The sequence below is a fragment of the Vitis vinifera genome, chromosome 5, assembly GCF_030704535.1.
Source record: "Vitis vinifera cultivar Pinot Noir 40024 chromosome 5, ASM3070453v1".
Lineage (NCBI taxonomy): Eukaryota > Viridiplantae > Streptophyta > Magnoliopsida > Vitales > Vitaceae > Vitis > Vitis vinifera.
The window spans coordinates 25,598,192-25,615,120 of NC_081809.1; the positions used below are offsets into that span (position 1 = coordinate 25,598,192).

Consider the following 16,929-nt stretch of genomic DNA (forward strand, 5'->3'; position numbering starts at 1 on the left):
AACTTTCTAGAAGCCATCTATACTTTCTTTGCCTCTATTTTCCCTCCAACTTTCCAGAAGCCAAGTATAGCAGAAATATCTAGATCAAAATTTTATTTAAACATGCAAATATATATATATATATATATATATATATATATATATATATTCTCCACTTATTGTTCATACCATTTAAATTTATTTTCAAAAACAATCCGTTTTCAAAACAAATTTTCCAAAAAACTGTTTTATATAAAAAATTTGTTAAATATGTCCTCCGTGTTAGAAATTTGTTTTTTTATTTTTAAAAACATAAAATGGTTTTCAAAAACAATCCCCAAACAGGACCATAAAATTTTCACTGGAGTTTCCCCCCAACCTCTCTTTAGTAATGATTCAATCCTTGGGTAGAATAATCAGCATTGGAGTACTCCAAGTCCATTCATTCTGATATTCAATAGCATTTTATCTAGGCAGCTTCTGGCTTATCATCCTGAGTTACCCTTCCTTGGAGTGCCCCAAAAACACCCTAAAACCCTAAATTAAGGTAACTAACACACTCCAGAAATGAGTAAATCAAACTTGGAAAGCTAATGCATTCCATAATTACTGTCTAGAAATTGAACAGTAATGGAATCCGAGACAAACCTCTTGAGGCGATCAACTTGAAGATACACTGCAGTGGCCAAACTTCCTTGCCCAGAAATGCTGGTATCCTGAACTTTCGAAAGATCTTGATCAAAAGTTCTCGTTGCCTTTCTCACCCTCGTACCCTGATGCCTTTCCAACTCTCCCAATCAAATATGGTTCAGGCGAGGAGTCGTTGCTATGCATCTCAAGGCCATGGTAAGATCGGGCTGCAAAGAACTCGCCTCCAGATTTAGCTGTTCCCTTGATTAGGGAATTAGGGTGCTTGTCCCGCACTTGTAGAGCTTTCTCTGTTGCATATGCTAAAGCAAGAGCACCGTCTTCATCTTCTTCAGCATCCTCTGTCTCTGCAACAAATACAAATATTTATCAAAAGTAGGAAACACTGACCACATGTAAGATATTAATCATTTGGAGCGTCAAAAGCCCTGAAAGACTGAATCCCAGTAGGGCTCAACCTAAGTAGATACTGCAGATTATAAAAGCCACAGGGATGGACATGACTAAAAATAGATCAATAAGAACAAAAAGGTTAACCTGATGCTAGTCAATATTGATCAATTATAATCATTTTTTTTTTTTTTGATAAGTAAAGAGAAGTATATTAAAATGAATGAGGAGACACCAAACTAGTGCCCTCTAGGTATACAGGGAGTATACAAAAGCAGCCCCTCGACTCTAAACCAAGGTAGCGGGCCGAAACCCCTACCTATAACTAAAGCCTAGCCACTCAAAAAAGCTAACAAGAGATCGCGGGCTCAAAACTATAACACCCTAACCCATGACCACAGATTACATACAAAAGAATGTTTCAACCTTTGGATTGACAACACCTCATTCCCAAAAGCCAACAAATTTCTTTCCTTCCAAACTGACGAAAATATACATGAGGGAGCCATTTGCCATGCCTTTTTACGGATTTTCCCCACAAACGCTCCATGCCACCCAAGGAGAGTTTCCTTAACTGTACCAGAGAGAACCCACTCCACACCAAAGAGAGAAAAAAGAAGATTCCACAATGCCCTCATCATAACACAATGGAGTAAAAGATGATCCACCGTTTCTGCTTCAGCAAAACAAAGAAAACACTTATTTGCCAAAGAATAACCCCTCCTCTAGAGTTGGTCCAAAGTTAAGATTTTGCCCCAAGAAGCTTCCCAAGCGAAAAAAGCTACCTTTGGAGGCACACACGCTCTCCAAATACCAACATAAGGGAACAGAGCAGAACCACCAGGCTCCAGAGTAGAGTAGAGCGACTTGACTAAGAAAACACCACTTCTAGATGTTGTCCAAACCATCTTATCCTCGTTCTCCCTTTGCACCCTAAAAGCTTGTATTTTTAGCATAAACTGTTCCATCATCTCAATTTCCCAGTCATTAAGCGCCCTTGAGAAAAGAGGGGTCCAACCATCCCCTACACCATCTGGGTTCCACACTTCCGATACCCAGGCATCTTTAGCCCGAGAAATGGCAAAAAGAGAAGGGAAGGACTCGTAGAGAGGCTCATCTCCACACCACTTATCCTTCTAGAATCTCACTCTCCGACCATTGCCCACACGGAAGGCTAAACTGCTATACATACCCAACCACTCCTTTCTAATAGCTTTCCAAAGCCCTACACCATGTCTCCCTCTTTCGGCCCGAGTACACCAACCCCCCTCCTCTACACCATATTTGTGACTGATCACTTGCTTCTACAAAGCCTCACTTTCAATGGCAAAACGCCAATTCCACTTACCCAAGAGAGCTTTATTCATCAACGCTAAGTTTCTTATCCCTAAACCACCTTTCTTTCTTTCCAGACAAACCAGTAAATTAAAATACCTTTTGAGTTTTAAAGGGAGGGGGATTCGAACCCCTTCCCTTATGGATTTCAAGAAGAGCCAAGATCAATTATAATCATTTATACAGAAATGAGTGCTAATTCAATCCACTTCAATTTCGATATCAACCTTTGCTTTAAATATGAGGGGGGAAAATGAAAATTTAAGTACCGAAAAACACATAATTCCTAAGCTTGAATTTCCAATAGTGAATAAATCATAGATTTTTCTGTTCGTGAGTTACAGCTTACGATTGATTGTGAAAGAGTAAATCACATCCAACATTTTCAACGATGAGTGATCTTGGTTGATGAAACCATATATGCCAGCCAAGATAAGTAGTTTTCCCCACCAATAGTCTTATAGCTCCCAGTTCTCTTTGCAGGATACGTTAAAGGGTAAGTTTATTCTTCTAACATTTATAAAAGGACAGTTGGTATCTCAATGTTTTACATAAAAGGTCTCTTTGTTCCGTAAGGAACAAAACCCGATACCAAATTCTTATGAAACTTTCCACACTACCAAACAAGACTAACTATTTACTTGTATTAGTCCTTCTCAAAGCACCAAGCAACCACGCAAAGAAGGACGAAAGGATAGGCTTCACTGGTTTCAATAGAAGTCATTTCCCAACCCAAGGGAAAAAAGAATGTTTTAGTTGGTTACTCGTTAATTAAACAGATTCTTCAAATTATGCCATGTTACATCCTATAGCCTAAAAGAAAATTTTACTTAAATAGAAGAGAAAGTGAGGAGGTGTGTTTACCATGATGAAATAAAAGAACAAAACTAGAAGTTGTTTCCTGCTCTGTTCTCAGGATTGAAGAGAAACACAACCAAACAGTATAGTCTATAGTCATTATTAACTAAACCTCTTTTTTCACCAAGGAAGGCAGTCCCATTCTGAAAGAAGTAGATTGGAGAGAAAACTACCTTTCAAGTCAAAGTCTTCAACATATCCCCCTTGAAGGAAGGAAAATCGTGCTTCTTCTGATTGGTTTCTTACTTCCACTGGAGATGATGAAATCAAATCACGGAATTCCATAACATATGCTCCTGTCCATTGACTTCCTCTGAGGAATAAAAAGCAAAAACAAACTTTTTTAGGTAATCTAAAATCAACAAACAACAGAAGTTCTGGGAGTAATAAACTGGACCTATATGAATCCTCGGAAACATTATCCCTTTCTGTACCCTTCACCTCGGCTTTTGCGTTTCATATCCTGACCCCATAATTTTTACTTCATTTTCATTTTTCTATTTGCATTTCATATTCTGCAGATTAGAGAAGGTGTCCGTCGTGCTACCATGGCCTAACATGTGAATTGGAAAAGTAGAAGTTTGGTTTACAGAGAGCAGAGAAGTTCATGCATTTGACACCCTAAAGCAACTGGAGTCAAAATTCAGAACATTTCAAATATCCAATGAATATGGAAACAAAACAAAGATTTTCACCAGCTACATGCTAGAATACAGACATTTCTTCCAAGCACGATCCCAACTGACTCAACAACCTTATTGTTTGCAAAGGTGCCCATCCAGAGAAGTGGCTAAATTGCTTTCAATATTTTGATATTTGTATTAATTACTATATTTAGCATTAATGATGACTCCCCAAGTTTAAATTCTTTAATATTCACAAGCTTGAATAAAGGAAAGGTTCCATAGCATCCAAATGATGAATCCCCAATAGATCAGCTAAAATATGACTCCCAAATGATGATAACTGCTAATTGACTTTTACCAAAGCATCTAATTATCATAAACCTAATGCTCTACAAATATTGATTTCTTATTCCAGTCAAGAAGGAAGAGGGGCAGGCACTTATTGAGAATTCTCTTCCAGTTGATAGAGACACAGGCAGAAATGAAGAAACACTCCTATGATATTTTGTGTGAAATTTTATTTATAGCAGAATCATCGAGTGATATCTTATGTGAAGCATGAGGAGCATCAGGACATTAGGAGAGTTACTGGTTAACCCCAAAAACTGGTGTTGGGATGCCCCAAGGAAACTGTGGGAAAAGCAGCACTGATCATTTAAAATAGTAAAGATTAAAATCAGTTCAAAGTACAAATATGAAGTGTATTCAAAGCAGTACCTGTTGAAAGCAAGCATCGCTTCGAAAGGAGTAATTACTGGAGCTAGGAATTCTTTACTATCCAAGAGAGCAGTTTGGGCACAAGAGACATATATGAAAACATCACACTGCCCAAAATGTAGATGTCATTAGAACTCAAATATATTCTTATCACCCCTAGCAGAAACCAGACAATTATCCATTTACATGGTTCAGAAGATTACCTCAGGAAAGTTGGCAAGTTTTGCAGGGTTTGGTCTTCCCATAACAAGAGTGTATGCCTTCTTCCCCGCTGCTGCAATTAGCTCTTTCATCTGGCGGATCATATGAAGATAACCAGCTGCATCAATAGTTGAAAATTAAATAAATGACCTTCTAGGATCACAAAGGAGACATACATGATCACAAACACAAGCAAACTTCCAAACATTTGCATGATAGATTTTAAGGAGGAGTTAATGTATTGGAGGTTCGGGGAAAAGCTAAATTCAGAATCTGAATCAATCATGGCATACAAGTGTCTTGATCTCAATAAACCGACCAGATAGGATGGACGGATCTCACTAACTTTTTTTCATGTTTGAATTTCTCAAAATTAAATAGAAAACCAAGAAAGCCAAAGAGTGAAGCTAACAACCAAACCCAGACCTCAGTGGTACCCATAAGATCTGAAACTATGTGCAGGATCATTGTCCACGTGATTTCCAAATAATGGATGTTTATCAGAACTAATCATTTGTGAGTAGGAAACCATGCTACATAGGTAAAAGAGAATTTTGACACCAAAGCATCATCAAACTTCAAAAGAAATGGCTATAGAAAAATTAAAATTAAAATTAACAAACAAAAAGCAGCAACAAGAAGGAACAAATCCATCAACAACAACAGCAGTCCACCAATGTTTATAAAACCTTAGGCATGGAATATCTGCTAAGCCATGAAGACTAGAAGAAAGCATCAAAATAAATAAAAATGCATTGCTGTTACTTTTTCTCTTGATAGGTAACAGTGTTGTCACATTCTGTTCATATTCATTTTAATCTTAAGCAATGGGAGCATAGACATAAAACATGCTCAGTGAAACTATGGAATACAGGTTCACAAAAAACTGATTTTCAATTCCAAAACAACATAACACTAAGACTTTGTTCAGAAAAAAAAACCTAGGGGATCTTCAAGAACAGTAAATTACAACTAGAACTCACAGGGGAACATACCTACACCAAGAGTTCCCACCAAAAGCCCAATAATATTAGAATCCTTTGCCTTCTCCACTAAGTAATATCTGTCAACATATTCCTCAGAAAATCATGCAACAAAACTAGTAAACAACTGATTATAAAGGAACAAGAGAGAGAATTACATCATCACATAAGGACATAGACATTAAATGCATTGTAAGTTTAGCAGAAGCACAAGTACTACCTACGCTTGAGAATCCTTCTCTGTTGTGATAAGTCTGTCACCAAACGATTATCCACTGCATCATATCTGACTGAACAAGCATCAAGACAATTAAATAAAGGTTGAACTGAAAATAGAAAACTGGAACACTGGGTAATTCAAGTGGTATGCTTTATCTATTCTGTAACTAATCTCCAGGAAAATAACAGAACTGACAAACTTGCAGAATTATTTCAAGAACGTTTGGTTAAAATTCAGGGTCCTCATTAAGGACTAGAAGGAATAACACACAAGTGCCCACTATTCCAAGGTCCCTACTAATGTACCAGGACAAACTAGGGAATAAAAGTATGCAATTGTGTAGCTTTGTCCAGGAATGTCCATGGCAAAGAGATCCAGTCCAAAAATCAAAACTATCAAGTCAGAGGAAATTTTGGTCATATCAAATTAGCAATCTAACAGCTATTGACTGGATTGAGAGGAGGATACGGATGTTTGCAGTGTATATATAAATCCACGGAAGCAATCTCATCCTTTCCAAAAAGCAAATAGATTCACCATAAAATAAAAAGATAAAAACAGAAAGGTCAATGCAAACATCTTCAGCTATACAGTTTTTTCAGCCAAATAGACCTTTTTTTTTTTTTTTTGGATAGGCATTTTCAGCCAAATGGACGTAGGCACACACTAAAATGATATGTACAGTGCAAATGCTATACACATGTATATATAAGGAAATATGGCCATAATGTTTATAAGAAAAGAGCACTTCTACCTATGTCACAGCCATTGAATGTCAGTACAACATTTGCAAATGCTGAATTATCAGCACCAATCCAAACCAACAAGTAGTCCTCCATTCTGTGTCCCTCAGGTAGATTCCAAGCCAATCCTCCAATGCTATATCTAGTACCAGTTGCCTTTCCGAAACCTTCATTGGCAGTAAAGCTGCCAACTGATCCAAGGTGCCCATTGGAGGTTGTACAATCTTTTGATGGATTCATAACTGAGCACATAACTTCAGCAAAGTGGAATTCCAAGTTGGATGTGGACCCACTTAGCTTTGATGATTCAAGCATCAATGCTTCCTTGATCATTTCTATGGCATGTGAATATTCCAGCCCAAAAAGAACCTACGCTTTAGAAACAAACAGTAACCAATTAAAAAAGATTAGACCAACAACCACTGCAGAAAAGCATGTAGCCCCTATGACAATAAGCTAATCAGAAAGGTAAATACAAAAGCAATCTTTAGGATAAGGTTGGGATGCAAGAGGAGAAAACAACTCAAGGAAAAGCACAATCATCAAATCTTATGCAACCTCACAATCACTACGGGGCATTTGGGCATCCCTTGAATCAATCCTTGTGTTCTGACATGACTTACAAAAGTAATTAGTTCGATAAGAAATTTAACTTGTATACATCACCAAAAAACAACATAAAAAATCATATGTAAGTCATTTATTGGAAACCAAAATGCCCTTAATTTTACACAAGTGCTATCCATTTATTGGCCTCCTTAATGAAGTTAAGAATATTATAGAAATATATGTGCAGCAATGACAAAGAATTCACTCTTCTGGCCAATCTGAAGCCTTCTGGCCTTAAAGGGAGAAAGAGTAACAAACAAAATATTCTTCTAGCCAGCCCCAATTAGTTGGGGTTTGAGGATTTGTTGAGTTCTGTTCAGTTGTTGAATATGAAAAAAAATTATCATGGTTTACAATGTTAAATTAGTATAAAAAAGCATGTATTAGGTCACTGATCATACCATAATATGCTTGCCTTGAGTCAATGCGTAGGTGGATAAATTCTCAGCACAATTAGATATACTGATGGGTGCCTTCCCAAAAACAAAGAATGCTGGAAGATTTGATGTCCTGCAAATACAAAACTAGGTAGACAATAAAAAATAGCATCTAATTCGACCATCTGAGCAGCATCGAGGGCTAAACAACCAAGATCAATTATTGCACTATAAAATTCTTACCTCAAAACCTTGCAGAAAAACCACAAGGGAAGGAAAAAACATAAATATAAAACAAGAAAACACTTGTTCAAATCCTCAAACCAACTAAAACCTGAAGTCAGAACAAAAAGCCAGTAGAGTTAACTTCTAAACCTAAACACCTTCATGTCTAAGTTATAGCCCAATCTTTCTGCACCTAGCACACTTCCATGGACAATTCCCCAACAAAACCAAAACATTCAGGTCTAATAAGGAGTGACTCAACATATTTATCCCTTATTAGTTGCTTAGGGGGAGGAATTATAGGCCCTTACTCAGTTTGATTAGTCTATATTTAAGTCAAGAGAAAGCTGGAACATTGCAGCAGATTCTTAAGAAAGGATTCAGCTTTTTTTTTTTTTTTGAAAAAAGATCAAGGTTTTAAGCTTGTTAAGTACTATGGTTTCATACATAGGTTCATCTTTTCCCTCCTTCACATGATGCTCGTTAGAGGTACTCGTCTTCTTCTTCTTCTTCTCTCTCTCTTTCTTCTTATCATTCTAATCTCTTCTTCTATCATCTCCTCCCTTCCTACTTAAACTACATTGTTTTTGCATTACTAGTAATAATAAAAAAGAAATCAAACAAGTGTGCTGCTGTTTTCTCTTTGAAGCCCAATTCATTCTTTATATTAATCAAATAAAGTTCCTTCAACCTACCAATGCCCATTCACCCCTTATGCTCTCCTTAGTCCTTAGTTTGAGCCTAGGCTTACTATTGAGGAATTTTACTTGAGGAAGTGACTTTCATTAGATTTCAAACCAGCAACACATACACACAGTGCTGCTTACTTTTAACTATTCTTATTTATTTGGTTTGTCCTAAGCTTTTGCATCTTACATACTCTTCATGCTAATAAGAGATTTATTAGAAATAGTAAGCATTTATCAAAAACTGTTTATACTGCTTCTCTGGAATCCAATCTGCCTTTAAGGCTTGCTTCATTTCCTTTTTGTTCTTTTTTTGGCATTTTTTAAACACACGCACAGAGCTGCTTTTTTTAAAAACTATTTTTATTTTATTTAACACACACACACACACAGCTGCTTTCTTTTAACCATTTTTTTTATTTGGTTTGTCCAAGCCTTTGCACCTAATATGTTGGATGAAACAGATATTCGAAGAAGAAAAAATTCCATAAACACTATATTTTTTATCAATATCTTTTAGGTCTCTTGATGCCAATAAGAGATTTATTACAAATGGTAAGAATTTATTAAAAATTACTTATATGGCATCTTTGGAATCAAATAGTCTTGCTTTATTCTTTTCTGTTTTTTTTTTTTTTCTTTTGGCATTCTTTTATTTAACCCACATTGTAGTCCTCTTACCCAACAAAACAATGAATAAAAATGATAATGGTAAAAGAGCCCTTGAGAACTAGCTCAAGTGGTAAAGGGTTGGGGAGGACTTGTGGGAGGTTCCAAGTTCAAGTCACAATAAGGACAGAAAAACAATGGCAAAAAGAAATCCTGTAGATAAGTTTCTCAACTAAATGGAGATTAACAAAAGAATATATAGATTGAGTTAACATTTCACGAGGCCTTGAACCCACAGTTATCATCATTGTGATGACAGAAGTTATATCCAGGTTCTGAGTTTATGTGGTTTTTCAGTATTTCATCGTGTCTGGATGATTTTTGCACATGCAATTTGGCAAAACACATACACACACACACATACAACCCTGAAGCATTTTCTGCTGCTCACATTTTCATAGCACAATACATAATGCATAAGTTGAGCAAAACAAAACTTGAAAACCCCCAAAAAGTTTCTAAAGCTTGATATAAAAATTTTAAGTGTGAAGAACAATACTCACGGACTCAAACATGTGTGTCCATAATGAACAACGCAGTCAGCATTAATATGCGATGCTCCAACCTCATCCACACAACAACTACCATATGTTGTATCTGCCATTACAAACAGCCCAACTTCTTTGCCATCTCCACTTCCTGATTCACTGGGTGACTCTAATCTGTCCCTCAAAGCTTTTACTACTCGTGTAGCATCCTTCAAGAGCTCATCCGGAAACTGAAATTCAAACCACAGTAACTTGTAATTCAGGCTAGTAAGAATAAGAAAGAAAATCCAATGCTATATTAGGTTGCTGAGAAAATTTAGAAATAGAAGAATAAGAATCCTGATCTGATTTCTTCTATTGTTTATAAACTCAAGAAAAAAATATAGATTAAAAGGATTTCACCAAGCCAACTCAAATAGAAATGAGATTCAAAGTTTGGTAGCATGAATGGTTCTGTTCTCTAAAATATTTTTTCCAAGTATGTACTCAAAAAAATAAACAAGAAAACAAAGGCAAAACAAAACAGAAGCAACATCAGTTTAATATTCTTTGTGTGTTTCTGCATGTTCTCCTTGTATTCTAGATATAGTTGTAGAAAACAGAGAATGTCAATTTACAATTCCCTAAGAATACCCTATTTCTAGCCAAGTTTTTGTGTTCACTGGAACAAAAACAGAACTAAAACATGGCCTGGGTCTATTCTCTTCAATCAGATAGTAATGTATTTGGCGATGCTCAGAAAAAGTATGGTAAGAAAATAAGTCAAATTTTCAGAATCTTTGGTATTATGATATTTGGGACCCAAGAAAAAAGAAGCAAAAAATAACCTCTGACTCAACTGAAAATAAAGAAATTGGATCAATATAGTTGATTTTTTTAAGGCAAAACAACATAAAATATGGCATTCAAAATTCAAGCCACAAGAACTTTGATTCAGGTCATAATCAATGGAAATAAACCATGACCTCCATTTGGTTACCGAGAAAATGTAGGAAAATAAAGGAGATTCAAAACTTCTTGAATCTTAAAATGTGAATTGCTCATGAATTAGCAACAACTTTCGGCTGAACTCAGAATTTCAATTAGTAGAATCATTTGGATCAGTTGAAATATACAACTGCTTCGCAATTATTATGAGATTTTCATTCTCTAGAAACAAAACATTGCACATAAGAGTGCTGAAGACAAGTGTAGCAGAAAGCCAAAAACCTCCACTCAACTGTTTCACGTTATTCATGATGCAAGTGTTTCATGTTCAGTAAAGCAAAAACAACATTAAATGCAAAGATCAACGCTTTTCTTCTTCTCCCCAAGTTTCTCAGAAACCAAACGAAGGATAGAGAAGAGGAGGTTTATCTAGGGCGTTGGCTCAGTCGAGTTGAGTTTTCCTCAATTTCAACAACAATAATAACAATACTCCAAACTTTTTCTTTTCGTCTCCTCCGTGTTCCCCGCTCTGTTTTGATGCAGAGAAAAACAACAACCAAAACACAAGAAAGAAGAACAGAAGAACCGTAACAATCAAAAAACAAAAAATTTCTATTGTTTGTGTCTAGTCCCCTGGACTTTTTCTTGGCGGCCAAACGTACCTGCAAAGCGACTCTGGTGAAGTTCCGGCTGCGTATGAAGTCGGCGGTGAGGGCAATTTCGTAATTTGATTCTAATTCCATGGGCGAAGGTGAAGAAGCAGCTGCTCTCTCTCAAGCCTCCGCCGTGAAAAAATAGATAAAAAGAAATAAGCGAGAGAAGAAAGCCGAAGAAGGAAACGGGTCGGATTGGATCCGTATCTGCATCCTATGCAACTTATACCAAATAATTTATATATTTGGAAAAATATAAATGATTTATAATTTTTATAGTGTTCTATAATAAATAAAAATAAAATTTTGGAACTTTTAGAGGTTGATTCTCTTTTAAGTCTCCATAAATTTTGACTCACATCTTAGGCTATGTTTGGTTTCGAAAAATATGACAGAAAGAAAAAAAATATTAAGAAAAATTATTTTTTCATGGTTAGTCCTATAATTAAAAAAAAGGTTAAATATAATTAAATTTATTAAAAAAATATGTTTTAAAATTATTTAATATTTATATAAAAAAATTAAAAAAGTGAAAAAATTTTAAAGTATTATATAAAAATAATTTATTAATTTTAAATTTATTTTCTGTTTCCTTATTCTTTATTCCCTTCTACTTTTCCTCTCTTTTTTTTCTTCGTATTTTCCTTCAAATACTCCAATATCCAAACATAACCTTAATCATTTGAAATCGAAAACAGCTTGATTTTGGGTTTTTAAACAGAAACTTATAAAGTATTCTCAAAAAAAAAATTTATAAATCAATAAAAAAAAACATATTGAGAAACACATTGAATAATTCTTCCTTTGCCAACACCTCCTTAAAAAGGTTGACAAAGTAAATTGAGAGCATATCCATACTAGTTGTAAGACACATTGTTTAAAAATCATCCACAAGGTCTAGGGTTTCTCCAACAATGTAATTATAGATTCTTAACCCTTCATCCCTTACAACAACTACAAAATATTTTGGTGAATTATGTAGTACTTGGTACGATGTAATTGACTGCGATAGTGAAAAAGTTGACAAATAAGTCACCAGTGCATCACAGAATGGTACACGAGATTTTCACATGATTCGACACACCGAAAAACCATCTTCTTTACCAGCAGTTCAACTTGAAGTGAAGGATACAACTCAAAACACTTGATCCTGGATCCTGTTTTCTAGCTTGTTTCTGCTTGGTCCCCCCTGCAATCAGCAACATGTACATAGTTACCATCCATCCTGCCAAGAATAATCATGCATACACCAGGCGAAAAATAATAATAAACTCAAAAAAAAGAGAAAAAAAAGAGTATATTAGGGTTACTGAAATTCAACTTGCAAGAAGTTTCAAGTTAAATCAATACTGTTGTATAAGAAGCTGTAAATCCTTCCTAAGGGAGGAAGATGGCTCTGTTTTTCTCTGTGAACTTTCATTTTTTTGGCCAATTTATTAGCAGAATAAATTACTGAACTTCATCTTCTTGCTGCTTTAATACCATCATATTCAGTAGATATGGATCGGAGCCTTGAGGATGCAAAAGCCCGTCTTTTTTCCAGAGACCAAAGGCAAAACCAGAAATAGTTATATGCCACGGGAAGCAATCCAGAACAACTCACATTTGTTATGGAAATATGGTTCATACTTCATGAACAAAGATTTTAACCTAACAGCATCAACTAAATGGGCATGAAGGAAGGAATGCAGATCCTGCCAGTTCTGGCCTATACCATTTAAAGGGAACAGGAAGAAGAGTGGGTGAATAAGGTAATATGATCGGGAAAGCTCATTCTTTAGGATGGTAAGCACTCGGGCAGTTTCTAATGATTCACTCTTTTATCAGATGGCATCATGAGAACAGATGAAAAAAACATGGATTCTCATTGGAATGTAGGGAAGGGAATTACAAGGGATGTTCAATGCTAATCTAAGAGTTGAAGATCAAATGCACTAAATCAGGGCCTAGTAAATCACTATCAACTCACCATGTAGTTGCATTAACACTCAGTTTCAGTCGATACACATCAGAGCCTTGCAAATAAAACCATGAGATCCTTCCTAATCAAATCCTTCCTCACATACAGATGAATAAACAAACAATGGAGAAACAACAAAACGATATGATAATCCCTTGTATTATTCCCAGACACCAAAAGTAAAACCAAAGTTCCCTTGCAAAATCAACATCACATCTATCTCACTCAAGAACTTATATCTGTCCATGAACTTAGCTATATGGTTTGTGGGGGGCTTGGGTTACTTGAAGGAAATAAACTGTCAATGTATGTGTATTTCCAGTTTAGGAAGAGAAAGTATAATACCATTAGAAAAACCAAACTTCACCCCCCAAAACTTTAACTTGTCAGCGTCAACTAAATGGGCATTGAACTAATGCCAGTCATTGGAAGGGAGAGACATACACCCATTCAACCCTGAACCTGAAAAAGAACTAGATACTGAGTTGGTGAATTGTATACCATGTCATCAGGAATGCCCAAATTTTTAGTGTCATGAGCGCTTGAGCAGTTCCTATTGATTCACTCTTTAGCAGATGAATTCACCAGAATAGATGGAAAGAACACCCGGTTTCATTGAAAAGTAGGGAAGGGAAGGGAATCATAATGCATGTTCAATACTTATCCTAGACTTCAAGATTAAATTTAGATCCAACCAAAAGATTCAATAGTTTGGTCACTTTCTTAAATGAACTGCCATGACCAGATATGTCAGTGGAGCCCATCAAATGGTGTAACCAAGTGCATCAAATTCAATTCAGAATATTTTTCTCTATTTGCAAATGAACTGAACAAGTAGACGAATAATACTCACTCAAATATTTTATTTACTGAAGCTGACATCAGCCCTTGGTAGTCAACCATTCACCCTTTGTGTGCATAAGTCACCCGAATATTTCTACCATCCAGTGACTGAAAGGGAGCATGAAACACAACATTAATAGGTAAGGTAATAACATTTTTGTGTTATAGTGAAGACAGAGAAGCCCATGACACTCGAGATTTACCTGACCATCCATCTCTTTCAAAGCTATGTGGGCGTCATCGTCAGAAGTGAACTGCACAAACCCATAGCCTTTTGATTTCCCACTCACATGATCACATATAACCTTAACTGCTAAACGTGATAACACAATTGCCTTAAGAACTTCATGGTTATAGACAATGACAAAGATGGTAAATATTGCTAATGTCCCACCATATTACCTTCAATTATTTCACCGTACTGTCCAAAAGCATCTTTTAGAATGGTTTCATTGGTATCATAAGAAAGACCTGCATCTTGAATTATATATATTCATTAGCATCTTGATCTGAAGTAACTAAATAAGAATAGGAAGCTGAATAACCAAGTACTGGGCCCCTTGTCATTGATACTTTGTAGACAAATAATTGCTCATATCTACTAGTCTTTACAGCTATGTGCAATTTAAGGGTAAAAATTTACATACTTTTTGAATAAAAAATTTAAGGGTAAAAACGTCTAAATGAGCCTATATGTGCAATTTTCAATACATTGAAGTTGTTTTTCCAAATATGGGTATTATCTCATCCCTTTAATCAAATAGTTCTCACTTTTTCTACAAAAAAACAAAAATATACTAAGATAGGAGAAGGTAAGGGAAGAAAAAAAACTCCTGCTAACAGAGTAACAGAAAAGAGGTGATGAACCAAACTAATGCTTGCAACAAGATTGCAAGCAAGCCAATGAACATACCAAGTTGGCTTATAAAATGGGCATGGTGTTTTTGCCGTCTTAAGAGTTTTTTGTCTTTATTTTTCACACATTAAAGATACACTAAAAAGAATAACACCATATCCATCGTATGAGAAAATTTTCTTAGAATACATATATATATATATATAAAGAGCCCACAATCTCCATCTGAAGTTTAGGTTTAGCTCTCAATACTGAATAGAAGATTCTAGGTACAAAGATTGATATGATCTAAATGGTTAAAGATCTATTATACATAGTTTACGCTTCTCAAATCTTTCCCTTTCCAAAAGAGATGGGCAATGTCAAAAGCAAGGCATTCACCACAAAATTGCTCAACTTATATAGAGCTAATACTATGGTCCTATGTTGCATGGGTCTGATTACAGGTGTCAGGTATGGTATGTGTCTAGGTGTATAATCCCTTGCACCTACAAATTTTAGAACATGAAATTTGGCAAAAAAGGATCTTAATAACAATCACTGACACTTGGGTGTGAGATAGTAAAAGAAAATATATATATATATCAATAACAAAAACAAAGATAGCTTTGATAAAAACTCTCATTCTTCTCTTTTATCACAATTTTTTCTTTCTGGCCCCTAAATATTTCTAGGAAAGTTCACTTCCAACAAGGATCTCATACCCACCACCCACACCCATGTTGTGTCGATACTCCAGGTGCGGTTGGAAGATCCGAGCATTGTAGCTATGGTCATGACCCTTCCCCCCTACAAGGTGAAAGCTCAGCCCATCCACACTCCACAGAGCCAAACAAGGCATCTAGATTCTCAATGACCACTCCACATCATCTAAGAAGCATTTTGACAAACATTACTCCTGCATCTGAAAGCAAAAACTAAGGACATTCCCAAAATCACAGAATTCTACAACTGTTTGCCCTTGAATTCAAACAACCCATTTCCTATTAACACTAACCTAAAATTTAGAGGCTATTGTTAATTACATTTTCCATAGTAATATGATTTTGATGCCAAACCAGAAAGAATATCTTAAACAAGAAAAGGTTATATCACAATTGATTGATTCACAAGCATACAGAACAAGAGGGATACCTCCAATGAACAATTTTCTGCAAGAACCACGCGATACCAGCCATCTGAAACAAGGGGACGCAGGGGAGAGACAACGAAAACGATTCAGAGACTGCATTTTCTTTCTTCAGATTTCACCTGGTGGCAAACAGAGAAAGAGAATCCCTCTGAGATGAAACCCATTATCAGGAAAACAACAATTCGTATCAACAATACAAAAATCTGATTTTTTTCAACCACAATTATAGATTCAAAAATATGGGAACGAAGATCTACAACTATAGAAAGTGGGATTGACACTGAGCTGGTTGCTAATAACCAAGCAACATGATAAAAAATTTGAGAGAATATTTAAAATAAATTAAAATTTAAAAAAAAAAATTATATGCAGAGGATAACAAAAATATAATGGGTTTAAATTGAATTGAAGCTTACCAGTAAGATTGGAAAAATAATGGGATTGAAGATTGAGAACATGTTTCTAGTTCCAACATGTATTTTCCCACTTTTCTTAATACAGATAAATCATATTAAAAAATATGAATTTTATTCGAAAATAGAAAGTATAATGCAAAAATTAATATTTATTTTATTTAAATTATTTAATTAAACATAATTTTTTAGAGTGTTTTCATCAAATGAAAATATATTTTAATTTAATTAATTTTTAAAAATATATCATAATTATCCACATTTTTTAAATATATTTCCATATCATAAAATTTGATCAAAATTTTAGCATAATCCCCTTGGCTTGTAGTGGGTATCAACTTTAAAAATGAATGCATAATTCAAGTGGCATTAAAATAAATTTCTTATTTTC

At 35.3% G+C, this 16,929-nt stretch overlaps 2 protein-coding genes across 7 annotated transcripts; both read right to left on the reverse strand.

Annotated features, from left to right (window-relative positions):
* Nucleotides 1-382: 382 nt before the first annotated feature.
* Nucleotides 383-11,541, reverse strand: LOC100262956 (uncharacterized). 2 transcript variants are annotated; one of them, XM_002273591.5, is made up of 10 exons: nucleotides 11,344-11,541; nucleotides 9,770-9,984; nucleotides 7,711-7,819; nucleotides 6,712-7,069; nucleotides 5,958-6,027; nucleotides 5,750-5,817; nucleotides 4,757-4,872; nucleotides 4,554-4,660; nucleotides 3,384-3,523; nucleotides 383-974 (listed from the first exon to the last, which is right to left on the reverse strand). In XM_002273591.5, the coding sequence occupies exons 1-10, from the start codon at nucleotides 11,422-11,424 to the stop codon at nucleotides 718-720; spliced, it is 1,521 nt and encodes a 506-aa protein (XP_002273627.2). In that variant the 5' UTR covers nucleotides 11,425-11,541; the 3' UTR covers nucleotides 383-717. The 2 variants fall into 2 exon arrangements, with proteins under 2 accessions (XP_002273627.2, XP_010650687.1); XM_010652385.3 differs by lacking the exon at nucleotides 11,344-11,541 and having other exon boundaries at nucleotides 7,711-7,833; nucleotides 9,770-9,898.
* Nucleotides 11,542-12,096: 555 nt separating this feature from the next.
* On the reverse strand, nucleotides 12,097-16,672 carry LOC100855070 (glycine-rich RNA-binding protein 4, mitochondrial). Of its 5 annotated transcripts, none has more exons than XM_010652389.3 (6): nucleotides 16,542-16,672; nucleotides 16,128-16,244; nucleotides 14,540-14,608; nucleotides 14,341-14,447; nucleotides 14,148-14,245; nucleotides 12,097-12,523 (listed from the first exon to the last, which is right to left on the reverse strand). In XM_010652389.3, exons 2-5 carry the CDS (start codon nucleotides 16,222-16,224, stop codon nucleotides 14,198-14,200), a joined length of 321 nt encoding a protein of 106 aa, XP_010650691.1. In that variant the 5' UTR covers nucleotides 16,225-16,244; nucleotides 16,542-16,672; the 3' UTR covers nucleotides 12,097-12,523; nucleotides 14,148-14,197. The 5 variants fall into 5 exon arrangements, with proteins under 5 accessions (XP_010650691.1, XP_059592613.1, XP_059592612.1 ...); XM_059736630.1 differs by having other exon boundaries at nucleotides 14,341-14,450; XM_059736629.1 differs by lacking the exon at nucleotides 16,542-16,672 and having other exon boundaries at nucleotides 14,540-14,614; nucleotides 16,128-16,525.
* Between the last annotated feature and the right edge of the window lie 257 nt (nucleotides 16,673-16,929).